A 12154-nucleotide genomic window follows, 5' to 3' on the forward strand; every position below is an offset into this window, starting at 1 on the left:
ACAAAAATCTTTGGCCATCTATCAGTGATTGAGTATTAACATCAGCTTTGACTGGGTGAATATACAGTCCTTGTTGGTTTCATGCATCAGATCTTTTAATTTCTATGTCCTACAAAATAAAGTCCAAGTTCCTTAGACAAAACCATTCATATTCTAATCCAGGCTGCCTTTCCAGCTTGTGGTAAGAGGCAGCCCCTGCGGAACCATGGCTTCCTTGTCTTTAAGCAGTGTGGTCACCCTCACCCTGGCCCCTGCCCCCAGCTCCAAATCTGGGCTGCCCTGTGGTTCTCTCTGAGCTTAATGTAGTGTGACACTCTGCCAGTTCTGGGTCTCGACCTTAAGTCCAGAGAGTTTCCGGTTTGGGGATTCAGCCACCATGTAAAGAAATTTAACTACCTGGTGAGACCATGTGGGGAAGGAGGGGAGGAGAGAGAGGGAGAGAGTGAAGTAGACTGAGAATATTACACGACAGGAAAACAGGGGCACATGCCCTTTTACAGGGACAGCCACTATTTAAGCACAACTGACAGCTCTCACTCAAAATCTACCATTTTCAGGAGAATCTAGAAACCTGAATTTATATATGCTATCTGATCAGTGACAACTGATTCTAATTGTTCAACACTGTGTGGGCCACCCCCCTTCCCCAGTCAGTGCCCTTTTCTCCACGGGCTGAGCAATCCCACGTTATGCTACCCTTCACGGTGTCAGCCTCCACCTCTATGCTGATGACGCTCATGACTGTATCTCCGAGCCTGGCCTCTCCTTAGAGTTCCAGATCCACGTGCACAATTGCCTGCTGTGTATCTCCGCCTAGACGCGACACAGATACCTCAAACCGGTTAGGTCCCAAAATGAGGGTCATCTATCCTTTGAATCCTGCTTTTGATTCTGTATTCTCTAACTCAGTGGGCTGTATTACCACCTGCCTAGTGGTCCAGCAAGAATTTGAGCAGGCATGGTGATTCTGCTGTACTTTTTATACCCTATGGTGAGGTGATGAAAACAGCTTACTGATTCCATCACCTCAAGGTCTTTTGAATTTGTTCTGTCTTCTTCTGCATGGTCTTGGTACTACCCTGGTTTAGATTCCCATTATTTCTTATCTAGACCATTGCAACAGTCTCAGTTGTTCTCCTAACCTAAACAATGTCTCCCTCCAGTTTATTTTCTACACCGATACTAGACTGGCCTTTCAGAGGGACAAATCTCACCCCTCTATCAAGTTTCCTTCCAATAGCTTGTCTGAGAAATGGGGCTCAAGACCTGGTCTCACCCTGCTTCTCCAGGCTCCTTCTCTTCATGTTCTAGAGAATCGTTTGTTACCTGCAACTCCCCAAATACAACAGGCACCCTGTATTCTTTCTCTGCGAAGTTTACTTAGGATTTCACGTTCCCTCTATCTGGAAGGCCCTTCTCCTATTCATCCTTCAACATGTAGAGCTGCTATGGCAGCCTCTTTCATGCTTTCCTAACCTCTAACTCCACCAAGATATAGTATTACTCATTTTTATGTGACCTATACATGTTTCTTATTGTCTATATGTATATTTGTTTGCACATTGACAAACACAGAAATCACTCCACAGAAGCTGATCTGGTCCCTGAAACTGAATTCATAATATTTTAAAGTCTCCTATTCTGTAATTTCTTGTATACATATCCAAAATAAAACATTTGGTTTCGATGTTATTCAAATATTTATAAAAGTTGTCAATTTAAAAAGTCTCAAATCCCTTCATGATCCCCATAAAAGAGTTACATGCTACAATTATATTTTGATGAAGCATTTTAAAGCTCTACTCACCCAAAGGCTGGTCCACTGTTTGCTCTTTATTATCTATAGAAAGGTAAAAATGCAAAAAGATAAGGAGCTGTTATCCATGATACATCTTCGGGGTACAATCACATCTGCAGCACTGAAGGGCAGAATGTGGATCCTAACAGCTAATTTATGATTTTTAAGGTTTTCAGGTTCTTGATTAAAAACATGTACCTAGATGGACAAGAGTCGGAATCGGGGCAGGAGAATGTCTCTGGTAACTGATTACCACAGCTGGGGGTGATACTCTTTAACACGTTAGGTAGAAATTACAATCTGAAAATGGTTGGTGGTGGCAAGCAGCAGCAGGAATTTCACATCTGCTGAACGATGGCGTGGGACTGCTGTACGTGCTGTAAATATAACTGATTTAAATCATCTCAGTTTATGAGGTATGTACTGTTATTACCTCCATTATACAAATAAGGAATCTGAGGCAGAGAAAGACTGAGTCACTTGCCCAATGTTTTCAAGCTAGGAAATCTCATTCCGTGGTCACGCTCTTTGCCATCAACTATACATAAAATGAAATACCTCCCACTCTCAAGGACCATGCAGGAAGAGATGCAGGGAAAGATGGAGTTCAGTCAGTAATATGTCTCTTAGACAGAGTGTTTGCATTTTTAATAATATATATGCTACTAGAGTCCACTAAAAATATATTAAATTCTTTTAAACTAAATTTCTTGGTGTTTCTAACTCTTGAGGAGTAACGATATAATGAAAGAGGAGGTCGGGAAAATTTTAGAAGCTTAGTGGTGCTGGTTTGCAAAAGTTTTCCTGAAATAGCTTTTCATAATGTTCACTGAAGGGCATGAAATAACAGACAAATTTAGGAAAAGGGGATTCCTAACCAGATCAAGAGAAGCAACTAGCTACATGACGAGGGTGGTTCTCCAACACCACTTAGTTTTGGGTGCTTGAAGCACGTCTCACAGGGGCTTCCCGGAGCTCAAGGCTGGCACAGCAGGAATGACATGCGGGTAACAGTGGCGTTCTGGTTTGTCTCACTGGCTTATGTGTCATCAGCACAGCCCAATCATCACTCACAATAACAGATGTTTTTTAACAAAATATGGGCACAAAACTAAGCAAACTAGTCATAGTGCTAAAACTATGAGAAATCACATGTCAAGAAATAAGAGGGATCTCTACATATATTAACTGATACATATAACTACCTTCTTATTGTACTCCTGTGAGGTTTTATTTTCAGATAGTCACAGGTTCCATCAGTGCCTTTCAGAATGCCCACAGCCTGGACTGATGTCCTCGGTCTTTATGGAGTCCTCATTATTACTATGCCTTTCATCTCAGGTAAGGCTTCCCTTTAGCTTAACTTGTTCAGAAATCTGTTCTGATTAAAACTGGCCAAAGGATGATAAATACTCCTGCCAACCGTCAGTCCCTTAATGGTCAATGACTAACTACTCATCTGTACAGCACTAACAATAATTTTACTTCCGTTACAGACACCCACCCAACTAGTTCAGATGTGTTCAATGACTGAGCAGCTTTGAACAAGGACCCAGGGGTCTGGTGAGTTCAGAGATGTTACCCCTGTCACTCTTTCAAAGGCTGCTTCTTGTCTTTCAAATTAAAGAGCAAGCATTTCCCCATTTAACTGCCTTTTGATGACACAGAGTTATTCACAAGGATAGAAAATATCTATAGTATCTTTAAGTTACTGTATTCAATAACTAAATATCTAAAGCTAATGTTTTAATGTTTGTATTACTCACCGGGATGCCCGAGATTATTTAATTCATCTAAAATAAAATAAGAGAAAATAGATTAAATAATCTTTAAATAATTTAAATAGATTTAAATAACCTTTAAATAATCTGCCAATTTAGCACAGATAGTAAGACTGACAAAAGAAGTTGATTCTTGCACTGCTGAATCGTGTTGTAATGTCTTATCAGGTTAGAACTTTTAAAATGCCATAAAGGAGAAGTCATGCAGTCAAATTGTGAAGAGGAGAGAACGTGGTTGTGGACATCAGTTAGGACTCCTGAGCGATTACTACTTTCATTAAATGACAAAAAGCTAAATAGACTCATTCTTAATTTGATCAAAGTTTTAGATATGCTGGCCAATTATTGGATGAAAACAATCACGAGACAGGTTTGTCTATGGCCTCGACTATACACTTCATGAAACTAATTAAAAACCTCAAATGATATTTTTGAGAATAAACTTTTAATTTTAGAACAGTTCAAGATTTTACAGAACTATCGTGAAGATACTACAGAGAGTTTCTACAGACACCCATACCCAGTTTCCCTATTTCTAACATCTGTTGTCAGTAAGGCGTATTTGTCACAATTAATGAACCATTAAAGTTCTTTTTTGTTCCAGGACCCCATTCGGGACACCACATCACATTTACTTGTGTCTCCTTGGGCTCCTCTTTGTTGTGACAGTTTCTCAGACTTTCCTTGTTTTTGATAACACTGACAGTTTTGAGGATTATCGGTGAGGTATTTTGTAGAATGTCTGTAAATCGGGAGATGTCTGATGTTTTTCTCCTGGTTACACTGGTGGAACGTGTTTTTGGAGGTATAGTGGTTTCAGAATTGTTAGCCTGTAGAGCCTGGCTAACAGAAAGAAAATCATCTAAGCAAATACCTATGACATTACAGCCATCTATTTTTCCTTTACAAATTGTGTGAAGATAAAAATTAACATTCACAATAAATTATAAATGCTATACTATTCATAAAATATTATGCAGTAACTTCTATGAGATATAAAATCGACTACAGAGTGGTATCAGCTAGAGTACAGGGTTCTGTACAATATCTTCTGCCTTCTGTGTTCACTCATTCCCAGGTACTTAGGTTAGCACCTGTTCTTCCATCCCATTATCAGTGAGGTTGCTTCATACACTTGCAATAGGTTTAGATTCTTCTGTCATATTCTGTGTTCCATCCTGGGATCCCCCTCCTCTGACCTTCCTAAACGATTTAAAACCTGCATATATGTATTTACCACTACAGCTGCCATATAAAATGTTTTCACTGCCCTAAATAAATCCCCTGAGCTCCACCTATCCAACCCCCTACCCCTTCTCCTGATCAGGTATCTTTAACAAAGCACATAAAATAGGTCACATCATGTTCTACAGGTAAAAAAAGATACGGTATGTTGGGACATTGTTAACACGTGCCACTCCACCAACTATAAAATGCCTCAACTTTGAAGACTTTTTTAGAAAGAAGAGTTGGATCTAATTTTTCCATCTGAAATTTTTGGAGTAGTTTCATAGTTGGGTTTTCATCTGTGTTTGGAACAGATTTATCTGAAAGTTATTACTTAATAGTGTGTTTGCCACTGCAAAAATTAGAGGAAGAATCTTGCAGGTAAAGAAGCCGCAAGGTGGTAATATACATGCATTACCTAGAAGCTGAACAGCAATGCTAGTTTATGTTTATTCTTAGAGGTCTCCAATGTTAGGAGGTTTTAAAAATCATGCAATTAGCTGAAAAAGGAGAAGGAAGAAGAGTTTGGTTAGGATTTCTTTACATAGATTCCCTCATGTAGGGCCCATAGGTCACAGGATTAGAACTGCTTTATGCTAGAGAATTCCTGTCCGCAACTATGACTGGGATGAAAACAGTACTTATAGTATTTCAAAGTGACACCATAGCAGTATGAAGGACAGGAAAACCAGGAAACATAAGATTTAACATTATTTTTTTACTTTGCTCAAGTAGAGCCTAAGGGTTTATAATAAAGAGGCAGAAATTGAAAAAATACTTTGCTATCCACAAACCTAATTTTGCAAAACAGTGACATCACACTAGGGGAATGTAATTTAAGTTTTAAAATTTACTCATTACAACTTATGTGCAAGGCTTTGGTTAATTAAAACAAGATAAAAGTTTATGTTAAAATAACTGTCAGTTCTTTTGAATCTACCATGTCACTTTTACCATAATATCTAGTCTTCAGCCTTGTAGCTTCAAAAAATGGATCTTATAAATTTTATATTAAAACAGGATATTTAATATTTGCTAAAGCATGCGTTAAACAATAAAGCTCCTGTCCTGAAACTGTTATAGAAATTACATTTGCATTTGAGAGGCATCTTACCGTGGCTGAAGGACAGATAAAATAATCTAAACAACTATCCATGACAGTATAGCCAAGGATTTTTACAAATTTTATGAAGATAATTAACATTAAGAATTAATTGCAACTGTTCACTATTCGTAAGGTGTTGTACAGGAGCTTTGTTTTATTTTTTATTTTTGGCCACACCATGCGGCACGTGGCATCTTAGTTCCCCCACCAGGGATCGCACCTACACCCCCTGCAGTGGAAGCGCAGAGTCTTAACCACTGGACCGTCAGGGAAGTCCCAGGAACTTTATTTTCATATACAATAGAAAATCAATTAAAAATTAGTTGTTTTTTTTTTAACATCTTTATTGGGGTATAATTGCTTTACAATAAAAATTAGTTGTTTTAATTAATGTCAGTTTAATAGTGTCTCTGGTAATTTATTAACCCTCAAAGACTAAGATACAGTATCCTTCTATCAAAATTTTTTCTTATAGCTAGTATTTTTTCCATCACTGCCCTCAGTAAACCAGGGCACTCCACCAATCCCAAGAGGAACCAGCATGCGGGATATTTGGTTTCAAACCAAAGGATCACACTACCTTCAGTGCACTCCACTGCCACATCTGTTCTTCCTTGTTTCAGAGAAAACAAATGTGAATATATTGTAATTCATGATCTTAGGAAGGGCAGCCATCAAGCAGAGATAAATAGCACAGAAATATGTTGACAAACCAACATATGCATCAGTATCTCCTCCTACTGACAACATAACTAAATGCATTAAGCTTAACTAGAACACACCCCCACATTATGCACTTCATAGAGGGACTGTTGGTTAATAATCATTCTTTTCTTTATATGCCTGTGATTTTTTTTGAAAAAATGGTTTATTAAAAATCTTTTCCCCCTAAATCAAGGGTATTTTTTTTTTTTTAGCTAAAGCTTTAAGGAATACATTTTTGCCATAAATGTTTAACATAAACTATAAAACTAAAAAAATTATGAAAACGGTCTCAATAAAATAGCCTTTTTTACAGTTCTTTCTGCTCTTTGTATGTGAATCCTGATTAGGAGTTTTAGTATGTATGCTCTCAAATTTCTACTTAAGCATCAGCAGTTATTTTGTTTAACATACCATTGAATTCAATGGGTGAACAGAATTTCCGCTGTTCAAACACTTCATTTTATACGGCTCCATTTGTCAGAATACTGAGCGATACTGCTTACCTACGATGACTTCTACTTTCTTGCTGTTCTGACTGTCTCGATCATTATATACACGACACCAATAGGTTCCTTGATGCTCCAAATCCACATAAGGCACCTGCATCAATATTAGCACATGCTCACATTTCCTCAATGTTAATTTAAGTGGCTTGGAGAAGTTTTTTTTTTTAAACCTACAAATCCTAACATTTCAGACATTCCTAGATGATTTCCATTCATTAGGTCAAATATTAGCAAGCAAATAATACAATGAATCTAACAGTGGTGAGTCTGATGCAATACTCAGTTTGACATTTTTCATACAAGCGCTTACATGTGGGCTGGTGTTCTAGCCCTTTTGCAAACATAAGAATCAATTAATATTAGATAATAAAGAACTTGAAAAAATACTGAAAACATTAAAACACCCCAGAGAATATGAATTTTAATATTCGCTGTAATTTTCAATTATACTATTTTACATATTAACCCCCCCAAATACCCCCAAGGCCAACTTCCTACCATGTATAGCTTTTTTGTCTCATGTGTTAGTGGTGATTCATTTTTGAACCACTGGTAGTGAGGAATGGGGCTTCCAACAGCAACACACTGTAGGATCAACGTGCTGCCAGGCATCAACTTTTGGGACTTTGGTTCAATACAGATTTGCAACTTAGAGTCAGAGACGCCATCCAAACTTCCTTAAATTAAAAGAAAAATATCACGGAACATAAATAAAATCTCGAGGTTAAAAAAATTTTTTTTAATTAAAAAAATATTTTCAAGTTCATCCATCTTTTTTTTTTTTTTACAATCTTCAATAGCATCTCCCAAATGATGTTTCATAAAACTGTAGCACATCTAGAAATATTAAGAGATGTTCTGTGGATAAAAGGATGCTATAGACAAATAAGTTTAGAACATTCTGGGTTAAACAAAGTTCAACAGTTGTCTTTATTGCAGGACTTCTCAGTTTTCCAAGTGTTAGTATGCACTGTGTATTTAAGAGGGGAAAACAGTTTAAGTGGTTTCTAAATGTGTTTGGCCACAGAGTCTTTTCGGTGGGAGCAAAGGACAGAAACACCTTGAGTGATGTTTCTGTTCAAAACAGAAAGCTCTACGTTCTGCTGTTTCATTTAACTTGCCTTCTTAAAATTAGGAGTTTTGTTATTAGCACTGAATAAATATGGATGGGTTAAGCGTTATCTATTGAATGCTCATCTGTTACTCTCTAAGGGCCTTGAGGACAGAAGTCTTGTCAATGTGATCCAGTAACAATGAAACTCAGTGTCTAGCACATTGCAGGCGATCAATAATATTTGTTGAATGAATAAGATTCCATTTATAAACATATTAAAGTTAATTACATGCACAGAAACATTCTAGGGAAACATAAATCACTCAATTAATCGTGACTATTTCTAGAGACTTTATTCGGGTGTAGGAAAAGCTAAATTGAGAGAAGAATGGAAGACAGACAAATTGGCAACAAAAAGTCTGTTTCCCTCATTCCTTTTGTCTAGCAAAAATGACAAATATGGTTCTTGACTGTTTGTGTGAAAAAATAATACCTGATGGCTACTCTTTAGAGTACACTGGGTTTTTCCCTTGATCAATACTAGTTATTGGACTAAAAAGATGGATGGCAAAAGTAGAAAACCAGTTGGATGAAGTGCTTCACTGCAGCAAATGATGCACTATACGCCCTGTCATGCCTACTTCAACTCTATAGATAGTCTTTATTCCATGACACAGTTTTTTAGAAGTAATACAATAGTTTGGGAGAAAAAGTCTAGAAAGGAACTGAAAAGTGAGCAAGGCGGCATTAGATTTCTCTTCTCCCCCAAAACCAGAGACCACAACATTCAGACCCATGAAAGGTGGCAAGTTTGAATAGGTCAGCAGCAGGGCCAAACTGAGAAAGGTCATGTCACCCCAAGACATCTGCATGTCCGTCTTGTCTGTCTATCTATCCATCACATGGGATATGGGATAAAATATTATCGACCGGTGACATTATATTGGGTGAAGTACATATGTGAGTACTATCTTTGATACTTTGGAATTATTTATTTAAAAGTAAACATTTAAAATAAAATTTAGAAAAGGCAATTCCCATCCCAGCATTCAAGTTACTTTATCACTTACTCTGGAAGCCTTCTGTTACTTCTGTGACATCACAAACATCCAACTGTGACCACTGGCTAAATTCGAAGGTGAAATTATTATTAACTCGACAGACATAAAAGCCTGCATCTTTTATATGCACCGTGTTAAAAATAAGTTCTGATGCATTTCCGTTCGGAATCTGTGAAAGAATCAATGAGAGGATAAAAATGAATGACTCATCAAAACACACCTTATAAAAACGTGCTGTGCAAAACGTATGATGTTCTTGGAACTTTGAAAAGTATATCTTTTTTTCCCCCAAGTTCTAAAGTATCTGTTACTTAAAAAACAACAACATTTTGAGTAACTTGGGACTGAAGTCTTAGAAAATCAGTCTTCTACAAATCTGTTAACAAGAGAGTTAGGCTCTCTCTCTCCCTTATATCTCCCCCAAACTCACTAATAGAAAGGTATCTAATCTGTCATTTAAAACTGTTTGATCATTAGTATCTGACGAATCTAGAATTGTAACATTTATGAGCTAAGTAGTCCATACAACATGACCAACCCATGATGGAGTGAAGGGATCACAGAAAGTTAGGCCTGGCTCTTTATTTCTGTTCTGATCAAATTAGCTGTCAGTATAAGAGCAAGTTATTTTACCCCAAGGCCTCATTTCCTCACCTGCAAAATTCTATCAGAGGATAGATGCCGTGACCAGTATGCTTCTCTCAAGGTCTGGGTGGAGAAGGGCTATGGGAAGCCTATCAGTGATGGGAAGGAAGGTCCATGCAAGGGTTTCCCAAGCTTTTGCTCCTGGGCTCTGGCCACCACGTTAAGCTTTCTTTCACCTTAGCTGCTCCCATCAGTTTATCAGCACCACCCAACTCTGGCACATTGTCAAAGGGCTTTGTCAAGTGCCTCATTATATATTGGCTCCCTTGCAAAGTACTTTAACAAGCTCTCCGTCTCCAAACTCCAACCAATTGAATTCGGCTCTCTCTCCTCTCAGAACCTGCACCGGAGAGAGAGCATTTTGCTGAAGATCTGACAACTGGGATGGAGGCTGCCTTAGCACTGCCTGACCATCCTAACCACGTGAACCTACTAAGTCTGCTTTCCTACTAGGCTATTCCTGTGGACTTTCTCTCTCCTCAAACCTCCTGAGCTTCTCTCAGCCATTGACTTTAGTCTGTGCTTATTTGTAACTCTCTTCCCTCCTGTTAAAACGGAAAGCGTGTCTTCCTAACAAAGGTTACCTGGGCTTGGGTTGCATGGGGATCCTAAACCACTCAGAGTCCCAAAGCTGGTATGTAAACTAGCTCAAGCTGAAGATGTTTAGGATTCAACAGATGCAGAAAGAAGCCTTATCAGAGCTTTCCTTATCTGACCAAAAGCAGAAACTTCTGGGAAATGAGGCTGCCGTAAATTCCCTCTTCAGGGTGGCTTTTATTCCTAGGAAGAAGACCAAGAGGAAACCTACCATAAATCCCCTCTCCAGGGAAGTTTTAAATAGCCATGAGGAAGACGGAAAGGCCATTTGCACTTGCATGAATAGATATTACCACAAACTTTCTCATCTCCTGTTTATGCTCCTAGAAACCCCTTTGTATCTATTTCCTAAAGAAACACATTTGTTCTTCCCAGAGAGGCTTTTTCTCTTCCTCCCTCTTCCTCTGACTGTGACCAATCACAGGACTACTTCTTTTGTAATTTCCCATATGAATAAACTTCTCTTGTTAATCTGTATTTTGCCTGTTAATTCACAGGCCCCCAGGGACTGAGCATGAGAGGGTGGCAGAAAGGTTTTTTCCTCTCCAACAATCCCCTCATCCTCTCTGACTTTGCTCCTGCAATTTTCTCTCTGCTTTAGCATCTATTTCTCCCTTTTATTGTATCACTCCCCCAAACATACTCTAGTACCTTTATATCTTAAACAAAAGAATCCCAAGTATACCCCCTTGACCCACATACCTCTCAGCAGCACTGAAAATGCTGACCACCCCTTTCTTCTTGAAATACTTTCCCAAGGGCTTCATACCATTCTCTCCTGGTTTTCCTCTTATCTTGCAAATTCTTCTTAGTCTCTCTACTGGTTCCTCCTCCACTACACAAACTTTCCTTTTTTTTTTTTTTTTTTTAACACATTTATCTATGTATTTATTTATTTTGGCCGTGCTGCATGGCACGCGGGATCTTAGTTCCCTGACCAGGGATCAAACCTGTGCCCCTTGCAGTGGAAGCGTCGAGTCCTAACCACTAGACTGCCAGGGAAGTCCCAACAAGCTTTCAGTGTTGTCTCCTGAGGTATCCAAGCTGACTTAGATGCATTTAGACATCCAATAGGCACTTCAAACTTAACATGTCTAAAACCAAACTCTTGAGTTTCTGCCCTTAATCTCTTCCTCTCCCAGTCTCTTAACACCTCAGTAAATAACAGGTCCCCAGATGCTTAAGTAGAAAATCTAGGGTCATCCTTGAGCTCTCTTCCTTTCCCCTCAGGCTCCACATTTAATCTGTCGGGTTTGATGAACTCTATCTCTAAAATAAAGTGATTTACCCACTTTGATCCATCTCCACTGCCATGTCCTAATCCACACTACTGTTATTTCTAGTCCAGTGTAGGCATTAGATAACTGGTCTTTTTTTTTTTTTTTTTTTTTTTTGCGGTATGCGGGCCTCTCACTGCTGTGGCCTCTCCCGTTGCGGAGCACAGGCTCCGGACGCGCAGGCTCAGCGGCCATGGCTCACGGGCGCAGCCGCTTCGCGGCATGTGGGATCTTCCCGGACCGGGGCACGAACCCGCGTCCCCTGCATCGGCAGGCGGACTCTCAACCACTGCGCCACCAGGGGAGCCCCTAACTGGTCTTCTTGCTTTGCTCTTGCTTCCCTTCAAGCAGCAAGTTGGTGTTTTAAAAACAAAAATTCTATCATGTTACTTCTCCTA

The 12154-nt window shown here is 38.9% G+C and overlaps 1 protein-coding gene across 3 annotated transcripts in view; it reads right to left on the reverse strand.

Moving 5' to 3' along the window:
- The window catches only part of MALT1 (MALT1 paracaspase), a 59303-nt gene that overhangs the window by 26378 nt on the left and 20771 nt on the right, over positions 1-12154 (reverse strand). For 2 of the 3 annotated variants that reach the window (XM_082853618.1, XM_082853616.1), the window contains exons 4-9: positions 9247-9406; positions 7621-7799; positions 7120-7216; positions 6492-6524; positions 3565-3591; positions 1808-1840 (exon numbers count right to left, since the gene is read on the reverse strand). In XM_082853618.1, the coding sequence (XP_082709744.1) occupies positions 1808-1840; positions 3565-3591; positions 6492-6524; positions 7120-7216; positions 7621-7799; positions 9247-9406 (529 nt within the window). The remainder of the gene's footprint in view (positions 1-1807; positions 1841-3564; positions 3592-6491; positions 6525-7119; positions 7217-7620; positions 7800-9246; positions 9407-12154) is intronic. The other variant, XM_082853617.1, reaches the window with a different exon arrangement.

This window comes from Leucopleurus acutus (assembly GCF_964270905.1).
Source record: "Leucopleurus acutus genome assembly, chromosome: 13".
Lineage (NCBI taxonomy): Eukaryota > Metazoa > Chordata > Mammalia > Artiodactyla > Delphinidae > Leucopleurus > Leucopleurus acutus.